Source organism: Scardinius erythrophthalmus, assembly GCF_964197995.2.
Source record: "Scardinius erythrophthalmus genome assembly, chromosome: 13".
In the NCBI taxonomy this organism is placed as follows: domain Eukaryota; kingdom Metazoa; phylum Chordata; class Actinopteri; order Cypriniformes; family Leuciscidae; genus Scardinius; species Scardinius erythrophthalmus.
In genome coordinates this window covers 26,901,787-26,915,907 of record NC_138233.1, presented here as the reverse complement: position 1 = coordinate 26,915,907, position 14,121 = coordinate 26,901,787, and the positions used below count along the sequence as shown (strand labels likewise).

Below are 14,121 nucleotides of genomic sequence, written 5' to 3'. Positions count from 1 at the left end.
GACAGCACAAATAACTGACAATTATGATTAATACATCTATTATGAAAACAAAAATCATTTTAATGAGATTGTGATATGCCAGTGCTATACTGATATGCCATTAAATTAATTTTTTAATGTAATAAAAATATAAGAATTATTTCACATATTAATGTATAAAGATGTTGTGTGATTCATTTTATAAGATTAACATGACTTACAATCTCCAAGTCAACAGAATGAAAATCCAGCTGATTAAGACTAGTATTTCACACTAAACACACACAATATCCATGAATCCTGAATGCACTTTTAGCTTCTGAAAGGATAGTGTATATACTCACATATCATCATTTCTATCTGTTACTTAATGAAAAAATTACTTTTCTTTTGTCATTTCATTTGCTGCTGCTTTGTAAATGTAGACTACCAGTCAAGTAAAAACAAAAGTTAAAGAAGTGAAACAAAAAGTTATAGAGGTTTAATTTTATGAATAATTTATGCAATTGACTCTATAACAAGCAAAAGCAGAAAACAGGAATAAAGCGAGCATTTCCTTTATAGGCCAAACCTGAGAAAATGGCACCATCTGCTGAAAAATAGTAAACATTTTAATTTTGAAGCCTTGCCAACAGAATGAAAGCCTATTAACAAAGACTGCATCATTTTATAGTTAAATGGCCCTAGGATTAAATTTTTTAGTTTTAATGGGTTTCAATGGGGTCATTTTTGTTCTTAAGGTCCTAAGTGTTACTATTTTGTGTACCTAGAGTAAAATAGATTTATTAAAGGGGTGAAATGGTAAAATTCCAATAAAAATACACACTAACAGCATAAACGTGTATCAATGATCCAAAAAAAAAAGATGAAAAAGAAAAAATATCTAAAAGGATGCACAAGGGTTAATGCTTAAAATACACATATAAATTGTGAATTTATTTAGAAAATAATATGTTGATAAAAACTGTAAAGCAGCCAACAAGTGTCCAGCACACATGGAAACTCCTTCAAACTCCTTCAAGCTCAAATATAAGATAAGAAAAAAGACATTTTTGATTGTTTAACACTTTTACATACTTACATTTGTGTTATTTCATATAATTTCGAAAGTCTAGACTTGATTATTATTCTAAAATGCAAAAAATTGTAAGGATAAAGAATGAGCAGGTATTTACAGACATTTGACCTATAGTGTATAGATGTGTGTTTTCTGATGGTTTGCATTAATTAATTTTCATTAACAGCCGTAAAGTTTCACAGACTTAAAACAAACTAAGGTATTTATACTATTACTTGAAGAAACTGCAAATAATAAAAAATCAAGAAATAAGTAGTATAATTATTTAAAATTCTCATGGGTTTGTTCGGGCCGTGTGACTCACTCCTGTCGTCCAATAGAAAAGGTCCCAGAGTCATTTGAGTTCTTCCCCAAAACTTTGATTGACATCTGGCTGCCCTGGCGGGGTCCCTTTGACTCCTGCACAATGCCTGATACCTGTCACAAAGGGGATGGAAAGATAAGACATCGCTCTACTTTACCTCTGCATACTTATAAGCAAACTCAAGTCAGATAAACAATCTGGCACCTCTTCAAATTTCTTTGCTTTGTACTCGTCGGCCCCTTTATGGAAGTTGAGAAGGATGATGTCACAGAACACTGTAGCCTGCACAAATATACAACGGTCAAATATGTATGTTTTTTGTTGTTGTAGTTGTTGTTGCCAGTATTAATCTTTGCACGTCACAATAATCTTACCAATCCCACTGAAGTCAATGCTGCGACCAAAGTAATCAGAAATGGCACAACGTTAAACTTTCCCGCCTGCAAATAGATACGCAAAGTTAGCGATATGTGTCACAAACGCTGCTTTATATAGCGTATAGGGCGGCTGTACAAAATACCTACATTGCCAGACACTATTACTTCAAAGCGGATGGCAAAAGCTTTGTGAAGCGTTCGATACTCAGTCCCATCTTCGGACTGATAGTATTTAGCAAACCTGGAAGAGACAAAAAACTTGATGCAGAAAAGCCGGAACGGTGCACGAGTATAGCCATGTGTGTTCACGTGCTATACCTGAAGTTATATCCTTTAGAGGCTTTGCTGTGCTTGAAAGCAGCATCTAGGTGTGTGAAGAAGTAATTGGGGTTGCACTTCTCCACATCATAGTCAAGATTACACTTCCAGTTGATGTTAATTCCAATCTCTCCTCCCTGACAAAAAAAAAAAAAAAAACAGGCAGTAATTTCATTACATGTGATGAGCTGTTTCCACATTAAAGCAGATTCATCCCTCTAGGCCAGAATTAAACAGAATCCAGCTCCGTCTTTTCACCGACTGTATTTTTGCAGGTTACACACGACTACTATAAGGCTAAATAAGTAGGCGTATGGAATTTATTAAATTAATTTAAGAATTTATACTTCACAATTCTGAGAAAAGAGTCAGAAACGACGAGTTAAAACTCGGAATTGCAAGAAATAAAGTCAGAATTGCAAGATACAGGCCTGGTTTAACAGACCGGGCTTAGATTAAAGAGATACAGATCACCCAAAAATGAAAACTCTGTGATCATTTACTCATCCTTATGTTGTTTCAAACCTGAATGAATTCCGTTCTTCTGTTGAACACAAAAGAAGATCTTTTAAAGAATGTTGGTAATCAAACAGTTGACGGTAGCCATTGGAAAGAAAAGAAAATACTATGGAAGTCAATGGGGCTCATCGACTGTTTTTGATTACCAACATTCTTCAAAATATCTTATTTTGTGTTCAACAGAAGAAAGATACTCATACAGGTTTGGAACAACATGAGGAAGAGTAAATGATGACAGAGTTTTCATTTTTGGGTGAAATATCCCTTTAAGCCAGGATTAGGCCTTAGTTCAATTAAGACATTTAAGTAGCTTTTTTATAAACCTGCCTTAGAAAAAGGCATCTTGAGAAAAAACAATGGCACTGAGATATTTTAAGATATGCTAGTACAAGTTGCTTTCAGATAAAACAGCTCAAACATGAATTTTAGTCTGGGACAATAGGCTTAAGCCTTGTCTGTGAAATCAGGGGATATACTCGCTCAGCAAACTGAGTTGACTATAGTTAAAGCGGGAATATTTTTTTAACGATTTTTTAAAAAGACAAACACTTAGCCAGTGTGCCTTCTTTAGTTTGCTCTTGGCTGTGTTGTTCACTTACGGCCACACCACCCTGATCTCGCCCGATCTCGGAAACGCAGGGTCGGGCCTGGTTAGTACTTGGATGGGAGACCGCCTGGGAATACCAGGAGCTGTAAGCCTTTTCCTTCACCAGAAATCTAATAGCCTACACTTCCCCATGGCTCAGGTTTGATGGTTGTTCCTTTATCCTTTATCCAATTCATTGCTTCATTTATTTTCTTTTTTTTCTCCTTCAGGGGGCCAAAGCAACACAGTAAAATAGTGTTTGCCATAAAGGGCTTAGAGATTTCACGGTGTTGCTGGAGAAAGGAGAAAGGAAGAATGACGAGGCTGAGCCGTTCTTTGCCACACTGAAAGCAGGCAGAAGGCAGAGAGAAAGCTAAATGAAAGAAAATAAATGAAGCAATGAATTAAAGGAACAACCATCAAACCTGAGTCATGGGGAAGTTTAGGCTACTAGATTTCTGGTGAAGGGAAAGGCTTACCCGCACTATGGCAAGCCGTTTTAGCTTAAAACTTTCCCAAGCGTTACTTGGCGTAATTTCATTTTTACTTGTAAGAATGAATTTAGAGAGCTCTCTAATTCGATTCTAACTATTAACAATTAAATTAGAGAGCTCTTTAAAAATAATTGTTACTAGTAAGAATTGAATTAGAGAGCTCTCTGATAATAATTGTGCGGAAGAGGGGGATGGTTCGGCAGCGGCTGGGTGGAGAGCGAGTGCGGGGAACTGAATGTATGACACTAACAGGTGTTTGCACTTCGCAGTGAGTCGAGAAAACATGAAAGCCGCGCTAAAGTGTTGTATGCAGAAGTTTGAGTTCCAGCTGAAAAGCTCTCGTGATATATTTTTGATTTTGAAGTGTCTGAATAAATAACACAGTCACTCTCCGTCCCGTCTGCTTCATCTCCACCTTAACAAGCTTTAGCTTTCCCACAAATTGTTACCAGTGAGAACTAAATTAAAGAGCTTTCAAATAAGCCCTGTTCTTTTGTAACTGAGGCTCTTCTTCTCTAGACCAGGGTTTCCCAAACTTTATTTGTCAGCCAAACCCTTAGACTTAAAATATTTACTTAAAGAACGCCTACAATTTAAGTTATAATTTCAATAATTTTCTACAAAGCTGCTTTGAAACTATGTGTGTTGTGAAAAGCGCTATACAAATAAATGTGAAATGAAAATTGGGCAATAGCCGATATGAAAAACGTTGCTTAGTCTGATGAGTCTGTGACATTCAGATGATAGGGTCAGATTTTGGCGTAAACAAACTGAAAGCATGGATCCATCTTGCCTTGTATCAATGGTTCAGGCTGCTGGTGGTGTAATGGTGTGAGGGATATTTTCTTGGCACACTTTGGGTCTGTTAGAACCAACTGAGCATCATTTACGCCACAGCCAACCTGAGTATTGTTGCTGATGTCCATCCCTTTATGACAGTGTATCATCTTCTGATGGCTACTTCCAGCAGGATAATGCACCATGTCACAAAGATCAAATCATCTCAAATTGGTTTCTTGAACATGACAGTAAGTTCACTAAACTCAAATGGCCTCCACAGTCACCAGAATCCAATAGAGCAGCTTTGGGATGCGGTGGAACGGGAGATTCGCATCATAGATGTGCAGCCGACAAATCTGCAAATCCGACCAAAGTCTCTGAGGAATGTTTCTAGCACCTTGTTGAATCTGTGCCATGAAGAATTAAGGCAGCTCTGAAGGCAAGAGGGGCTCCAACACAGTACTAGCAATATATATTATAACAAAGACTCTTCTGCGAATGGAAATACGCAATATCGCGATTTCGTTATATCGCGATATCAGTTTTTTTTAATAATTGTGCGTCCCAAATTGTATATTTTAATTTTACATTCGGAATAATTAGCCTTTAGTCAACTCACAAACCAGACATGGTGTGTGTAGCACCATGTTGATCAAGACGAGGCATATCAACTTTTGCTGTAACAAACTGGCAGAAGTCAAAAAGATGAAATTGATCTCTCTGATAAATTGAAAATAGGAAGAGATGAAAGGCAAAGCTGAGTTGACCTACCTTTTCAGTAATGTAGTCCAAACTTTGATTGAGTTTTTTCAGGATATCTCCCACTTTGAAGATCGGACAGAACGGCGCGCGCACTGGGTCAAAATTACAGTTCTGAATGTAAGACTTGTTTATGCTTGAAGGGAAATTGCCCCTGTGAAAGTAAGAGATAAACAGCACATCAGTAGTCTGAAGCAATATTAGGCTATTGTTATTATTTGGGCTTTCTTTCATAAGGGCACTTTATTAATTAGTGGTGTCAAGAAATTTAGGGTTGTTGATGAACATTTTGATTGAATAATTGACATTAATCAAATTAATCACAAGGTGACTGAACTTTATTACACTATGGTGGCAGATGAATAAATCATTGAATATGAACAGTGCAGTCAACATATTGTTTGTTTTATTTTTACGCCATTGAACATAAGTCTATCATTTGGCCCACAGTAATTTTTTTTTTCACATTTGAAAAATAATCAATTTTGGTACATTCATACACTGTAAAAATTATATGACCAGTAAGTCATGACAACATATGTTTTTACATTACTTTTACTCGTCAAGGGAAGTTAAGCAGTTTTAAACTTTTTTAGGTTAACTATACAATATTCAACTCAATTTTTAAGCCGTTTAATGAAATTTAAATTTAAATCACTTATACATCTAAGTTGATTGTACTTAAAAAAATGAAGGCAGCAACTTTTTAAAATGAGATTCAATTCTAAAAATAAATTTTTAAATGAAATGGCTTCTCGCAACAGTATAGTTTTTAATCCTTGTGCAAAGGTAATAAACTCACCTAGTGACATCGAACAGAGGGAAGCGAATGCTGTTTTTGATGAAGATTGTGAAGTTCTCCACCTCTTTCATTGGCGTTCTGAGAGTGAGCAGATTTATTAATGTGTCTAGCATTAAAACTACCTATTTTGGCTTACACTGTGTACAATATTTAAATTACAAGTCCAAAAGGTTGCACTTTTTCTTACCCAGAAAGGCTGTCATCCTCTGCAGGGCACCAGCCTTCGATTTCACAGAATCTTGTACTATTTGTACTATTTGTAACATTGTTGATCAAGCATGTGCCTGTTAAAATACCTGTAAAAAAAGGAGAGATGTATCAAGCAACCTAGAAAGTATTAGGATGCTTCTCTCCTACATAGTTACTCGCTGAAGAACTATGAGTATTAGTAGACCTGAAAGTGATGTCAGCCTTAGAAAGAGAACAAACTCACCATTCCCTATATTTGAGCTATTATTCTTATTGCAGTCAGCATCAGTTTTGCAAGAAAACTCTTTGTCAGTCTGACAGACAAGGGAAGAGTAGAGAGAGAGAGTGTGTGTAAGTACATAAGGTCGCATATTTGAAGTATATTTAAAGTCAGCTGAGGTTTGGGTGTCACCTCAGGGCACCGTCCTTGCATCTGATTGGCTGTGATGACCATGTTGGTGATGATAGAGAACGATGAAGAACCCTGAAAAATGCAGAAAAGTTCACCTCAGACCAAGACTTTGAAGAGAAGGGGGATGCAAAACGTAATTGTGAAATGTACATTTGCTGACCTGTGAGGGAACTACATAGTCTGCTACGTCCATCACACGGTTATTGAGGTTGCCCAAGCCCTTCACTTTGGTGATGACCGCAGACTCAATCCCAGTGTCCCGTTGCTGATGTCCTTTTTCATGCAGAAACACCCAACTGAAAACACAAACACGCGCGTACACATAACAAAAAATAAGTGATCGAACCTGTTCACTATTAAGATCAATGATTTAAAAAAAATAATATACTTTTACTATTATCTGGCTAAAAAGTTAGTTAGTCATCTAAATGGGTAATAAACAGGCTATATAGATAGATAAATGTATGGATGTATGTATGGATGTATGTACAGTATGTATGTATGGATGGATGGATGGATGGATGGATGGATGAATGGATGGATGGATGGATGGATGGATGGATGGATGGATGGATGGATGGATGGATGGATGGATGGATGGATGGATGGATGGATGGATGGATGGATGGATGGATGGATGGATGGATGGATGGATAGATGGGTAGATAGATAGATAGATAGATGATCGATAGATAGATAGATAGATAGATGGATAGATAGATAGATAGATAGATAGATAGATAGATAGATAGATAGATAGATAGATAGATAGATAGATAGATAGATAGATAGATAGATCATTAACTAACTAATGGTGCACTTACTCCCATTTACGCACTTACGCAACAAAACAGAAACAATACATTTCAGCAGTTAAATTAAATAGTCCCAAACCTTCATATTTCAAAACATTTACATATACATTTCCAAAGGTTAATTACATTTTCTGCTCTTTAATCCCATCAAGTACAATCCAATCACTGCATTCAAGCCTAATTAATTTTTTCTCCATTTACTAGCCCTTACACCAACACGCTAATCTTTAAAATGAGTTTAAATTAATATTAGCAACAAGGACATAATTAAAGCTTACCAGATAAAATACAGAATGATCAACAGCTGGACGAAACGGTTGATGACTCCAACAGACCAGCTCTTCACCACAACTGATTTGGCTGTTTCATAGACGAAGAAATCAGTGAAGAAGCGCGGCAGTTTGGGAGCCATAGTAGAAGAGTGTGTAGTTTAATGCTAACAAGTGTACGCTGAAGAAAGTCTCGAGATACAGTGCAGGACGAACCAGTGTGTTCCTCACTTCTGTGCGTCTGCTGAATGAGGGATCTTATTTTACTTGATGCATTGTGGAAAAAAATACTTTTGACCACATTTTCCCTCCCCTTTTCATGTTCATGCCTCTCCTCCATCAGACCCCAAGGGGCCTTGGCTACATTTCCTTAATAGCCTGCTCATTTGCTCCTCTCTTCTCAGCTTTATTTTAGGGAAATGTTTCACTTTTTTTTTACAAACCAAACCTTTAATAGATATAAACACATCACTACGTCTAATTATATCAGTTGATTTGTGAAAGCTCTTTACACACACATACTGTAAATGTAATGTATTCCACAGTGTGACTCTGCGTTTGTTACATTTTGTCTTTGGCATTTTCACCACACATACAGTCACAATATCTTGTTTACATATTGTTTTAACAAACTATTGTTGTTTTCATTTCGCCTCCAAAAAGTTACAATCATATTGGTAAAAAAGTAAATTTCTAAAAATTCAAAACTGTTCACCCTTGTGACATCAAGTCAACTATTCAAAACTTGTTATGATATTATGCGAAAGAGTGAAAGAGTCAATCTCCATTGGGAAACGATAACTTTTAAACCTTTAAAGACAAGCTACGATGTTGTTAATCTATGTTATTTGCTTCTGTTGAAGCCGTCAGTCTGCATTTTTTCAACTTATTTTTTAAAGTAATTGTGTTAAACAGCTGAATTTGAGGTGAAAAACTACATTACCCACGATGCTGTTCAGAAAATTCCACCAATTAGAGTCAAAACAAGCAAAATACACCAAACATCTCCTTAGCTCCGCCTACTCCCATGATGCACTGTGAATTAAGTAATCAAGTCGATCTACCTACGCTCTCAAAATACTTAAATATTTGTATAATCAACATTTTTAAATGAGTATAGTTTTATATTTCTCCATTGTTTTTAATTTGATGTCATTCGCAATGCTTCATGGGATTGTAGTTCTATCTATCACTAAAGCCGTTAAGTACACGGTGTATTTTTGTCCAATTTTCAAATGCTTTTTTGCTTCGAATCAAAGTTTGTGATGTGATTCACCTCGTAGCTGGTTGGCTTTGTTCATGGCTTATAACGCTTTAACAAAGTCTTTTTTTTTAAATCCCAAAGAGAGAAATGAATGGAAAACAATGAAAAAAAAAAAAAAAACCTTCCAGGTACGACACTGCTGAAAAGTGGGCGGGCACTGTTGCAATGTATTGTTTAGGATTGTATATGTTTCCTGTCAAACCACACCAGTTGTACCATTAAAATATGGGCATGGCCATGGATTAATCCAATATACTAGTTCAAAATAATTTTTATACCAACCTCCATCAACCCCTTCCCCAATTACACTGAAAAAAAAACTTAAAAAGTGTATAATTCATGTGAAAAATATTATGCAATATCACTGATCACCAACAAAATGTCACATATTATTTGTATTTTCCAAAAGACTTTTTGTGTTTTCTTGAACACTCACATTTGTTTTTTTTCCGTTTTCACATCCTTTGAGAAGTTTCCATAGTTGCCATCTGTTTTAGTTATCATTACTTCATATATTTGTAGCCTTATGTTTCAGTTCTCTTTTGTCCGATATTGTCTTGCCATTTTTCGAGTTGTGGTTTTTGCTGTGGATGCCTGTGTTCCAGAGGTTTGCTGTTGTTAAAGGGGTGGTATAATGCAATAAGTATTTGATGTCCCCAGAGTGTGTATGTGAAGTTTTAGCTCAAAATACCCCACAGATATTTTTATATAGCATGTTAAAATTGTCACTTTTTGAGGGTGAGCAAAAACACACAGTTTTTGTGTCTGTTCCTTTAAATGCAAATGAGCTGCTGCTCCCAGCACAGAGGGCGGAGCTTCAAAGTGTCCTTTTACCTCACACAGACATGCGCTGAAAATGTAAAAAAATCTAGACAACATTTCTGAACAGTTAGTTGTTGAATTTATGTTGCTTATGTGTAGTTATCTTCTAGTCATTGATTGGCATATTCTGTCTTGATAAATCGTGTTCTGGGGGCAGGGTTTATGTAAATTTTAGGGTTTGTGATGTCACTAACCCGGGAGGAGTGTCGTGTAGTCCCTACCAGCCGTTTGTTGTAGTCCTTAAAAAGCAATTTCTTTGAAAGAAAATATCTCCCTTTGCTTTGAACTTTGATGTTGTTTATGCTTATTAACTAAAGTTAAAAAAGTGAAATCTTAATCAACCACCCCTTTAAAGAACCACCTATATTTAGGGTATGTTTACATTACACTTGAAAAGGGAAAACTTTTTATGCGTTTTAGCGGTTCATTTACATGACAACGGCCTGAAAACGCAAGCTTTCGAAGGTTGTGAAACCGATGCCTTTACCGTTTCCATGTAAACAACAAAAACGTGAGTTTGTGAAACCGGGGACATCATGCGCATGCGTATTACGTGTTCGCGGCATGTTTCTTGACAAAGTGGCATCGCCAACTACTGGCCTGGCATGTATAATACAGCCTTTTTAGTCATTTTCGCAGATCCGTGTGAAAGGGGATCGTTTTGGCAACGTTGTCGTCTGTTTTTGGTACATCGTTGTTGTGTAAACATCCCCTTAGATCCTCCCCTCTACTACTTCTTTCTTGCCTACAAAACCGTGATATTAAATCAGGTAAAAAAAAACTCTTTAAAGTAACAATTACTGGTTTGATATAACATTTATTCAAAAAAATCTTTTTACAGTGCATTTCATCATTCAAAAAGCATTTTCATTCAAAAAGTTAAAAACTGGGAACATTTTACTTAAAAAATGACAGAGCAAATACATATGGACTAACAATTAAAAACACAACAGCCTCATTTTGTTTAATGTTTGAGGGTCCCATAGAATTTTTTTTTTTTTCGTTTTACAACTCTCATGTTCTCAGATATGGTATTTCTAGTTTGTTTTTTCAATTAAGGTGAATTTTTTGAATAAATGTTATATCAAACAAGACAATCTGCTGATTATCAGACAATCTCAGATTATGCACATTTCGTAATTTAACACGATTTTATACTTGCACCTGCTTTTTAAGTGGATAAACGGATGTTGTTACAACTATTGCTGATCTCTCCAACTCGCACTAATTTAAACCAACACAATGGCTGGGTCCGAAATCGCATACTCTCTTGAGTAGGTTCTTGTTTTGAATAAGTAGGCTAATTGCTTCACGACCATTAAAAAGTATGTTCTATATAGTATGAATGTGTGTAGTATGAATATAATCCGGGCGTACTACATTCGTACTAACATCATTATCATGTGACCTACCAGCGTCAGTTGTGTCACTTCACTGCCATTCACAAATCCTCATGGGATAATCATGGCAATTCTTAACATAAGTTTTATATTAATTCGTACAAAATGTTTAGGGGGGTCCTTAATGCTTTTTTTATTTTCTAAAAATCTTATGTTTCGTATGAAATCGGCACCTTGCAAAATTTTCCCATGAGATCAGGTTTTGTAAACGGTAATGCCATTCGCCAACTGCCAACCACGGAGTATCCTGCTCTATTTGACAAAGAAAACCTATAGGTAGCCTATACCCAGTGTTTGACGATTTAAGAAACATACCACTTAACGTAAAAATAGGATCAAAGTGATAAAAAAATAAAATAAAGCTGTTCGCCATCATACTGCCTATTACTGACGGATGCTGCTCTGGCCTGCTAAGACATTTCTGGAATCGTTTGCAAATTGTGTACACTTAAAATGAAGATCGCATTTCCTCATTACTGAAGTGAGCCCATAATGTTTGTGGTCAATTACAACGTCATGTCATCTCTAAGAAAGCTTTCAGAGAAGCATTTATGAGTGGACACAACTTCCCATAAATTACACATGCGTTGAGCACTGGCATTACTGATATTGCACATGGATAATGGATTATCCTTCTAAGACGACATACAACGACATCCATGAGAAAGAACAGGAGTTTGACAGCGAGATATGATATGCTGTATGTTTTGTTTTGATTTATCTATTTTATATAGCCTATGCTATACCTATATCATGTAGGCTATACAGTAAGTTTTTTTTAACATTTTATTTTAAATCATTTTAAAAAGCCAACAGGAGGAGAGAATCTTCAATTTAATTTTACATCAGACCATCAAGCACAACTTCATCCGTCTCTCTTACCCCTTCTATCATATTAAAAACCACATGTTTTTTTCAACTTCCCTTTGCTTTTGCCAGACCACATTTCTCCACTGAAGGACTTCTGCTGTATTAAAAGCCACAAGCTCTCATTGTAAGCCATTACTGGTACTTTATACCCCTGGTGGGGTTCATTTACTTGCCTTTCAGTGCTAACAAAATCCTTTTAGAAAGGGTGATTGGTTGAGTCATCTCACATGTTTGACAGCAGGACATGTGTGTTGGGACAATGCCTTGCTACTTAAGCGGGTTTAATGTTCCGTAATTACAGGATAAGCTAAATTTAACACATAAAGCAGGACCGGTTCTGGACATTTGGAGGCCCCCCATCTGTCTATCTACTGCAGTAGTTTATTCAGTAGGCTAATTTATTTACAGCTTTCCTGGACACCACTTTAGCAAATGTACATCAGTGCTTTTAATATTTTTTCCTAGCTGGGTATTCAGGATTTCACCCTTCTTTTGAACCAATACAGATATTGCAGTAGCATGTGCTATAGCCTATACACAAATCAACTGCTAGTGGAAGTAAAAGAGACAAACTACTGAGCAGACATTTTTTTTTAGTTTCTTCATAAAATTGTATGCTTAATTTTAAATAAATAACAGTATATATTTATGGTTTTAAAACTGAAATTAAGTATTGTGAGCAGCAATGTAATCATCAGCTGAATTTAGAAAATGCAGACAGCTGAGGTACCACCAAATAAACATGAATGAATGTCAGAAGGTTGAACGATACAGAAATGTGTCATCGTTTTTTAACCGCGGAAAGACGAGAATAAAGCAATTCGACCATAGCAAGTTTTTTAGAAAAATAAAAAATGTAAATTATTAAAATATGTTAAAACGTTAGGCTATAAAAACAGCATTATATTAAATGTAGCCTATAACGTACGAATGGGTTAATTTGAATCTGTAGTAATAGTAGGCCTACCACCTGACAGGTTTCCGTGTTGTTTACAGCTTTGGTTGAGAGATTTGTTTCCTTGAGAAAATGAACATGTAGGTAGGTCTACTTTACCTGATATTTAGCCAAATTAATCGAAATTGAATCGCAAGCTTAGGCTGTGTATCGAGTCACGAGTTTTCAGCACTTCTTCTGGTTCCATCGATCAAATTTTTTATTTCTCAATGGATTTAAAAAAATATTCAGTTTAAATTGCCCAAAAGTTCACTTTTACAACATTGTTAGGTTAATACTTAAGAATTATTATAATATATATAGAGAGAGAGAGAGAGAGAGAGAGAGAGAGAGAGAGAGAGAGAGAGAGAGAGAGAGAGAGAGAGAGAGAGAGAGAGAGAGAGAGAGAGAGAGAGAGAGAGAGAGAGAGAGAGAGAGAGAGAGAGAGAGAGAGAGAGAGAGAGAGAGAGAGAGAGAGAGAGAGAGAGAGAGAGAGAGAGAGAGAGAGAGAGAGAGAGAGAGAGAGAGAGAGAGAGAGAGAGAGAGAGAGAGAGAGAGAGAGAGAGAGAGAGAGAGAGAGAGAGAGAGAGAGAGAGAGAGAGAGAGAGAGAGAGAGAGAGAGAGAGAGAGAGAGAGCGAGAGAGAGCGAGAGCGAGAGCGAGAGCGAGAGCGAGAGAGAGTAGTCGAACTCAGTGATAGTGACGTTAAAGTCACGTGAGTTTAGCGAGTTTATAGCCAACGTTTAGCTTTCAACTAATAATGTAATGTACTGTTTTTGATTTGGGACTAGCTTTGGGATATCGTTACTAAACTTAACGATAGGTTAAAACTGCTAACGCTCTGTAGCCAAATGTAAATAAAATGTATAATACCTCTGCATAAATGTAAAGTCAGTGATTTTGCCTCAATTAAAGTGTTTTGCCTTGCTCTACTTATAGTTTTTCGTAAAAAAGTGTGTGATATATGTATCCCCTGTAATATTTGTAACTTAGTCTTAAAAATTCATAAAAGTTGTTCATTTGTGAAGATTTCACTGAATAGTTTTTCAGACCGTTGACTTCACACCGCCTGAACAAGCCAGACATAGAAGGTCTTCGCCTGCAGAATAGAAAATGACATTTTTTTATATGTAGGGTATACTTGAACCACA

The 14,121-nt window shown here is 36.2% G+C and overlaps 1 protein-coding gene across 1 annotated transcript; it reads right to left on the bottom strand.

Annotated features, from left to right (window-relative positions):
* Nucleotides 1–41: 41 nt before the first annotated feature.
* Nucleotides 42–7,941, bottom strand: p2rx3a (purinergic receptor P2X, ligand-gated ion channel, 3a). The gene is made up of 12 exons (XM_081382624.1): nt 7,691–7,941; nt 6,758–6,893; nt 6,598–6,669; nt 6,430–6,499; nt 6,184–6,292; nt 5,997–6,074; nt 5,207–5,348; nt 2,057–2,193; nt 1,886–1,979; nt 1,736–1,801; nt 1,566–1,643; nt 42–1,474 (listed from the first exon to the last, which is right to left on the bottom strand). The coding sequence occupies exons 1-12, from the start codon at nt 7,822–7,824 to the stop codon at nt 1,358–1,360; spliced, it is 1,233 nt and encodes a 410-aa protein (XP_081238750.1). The 5' UTR covers nt 7,825–7,941; the 3' UTR covers nt 42–1,357.
* Between the last annotated feature and the right edge of the window lie 6,180 nt (nt 7,942–14,121).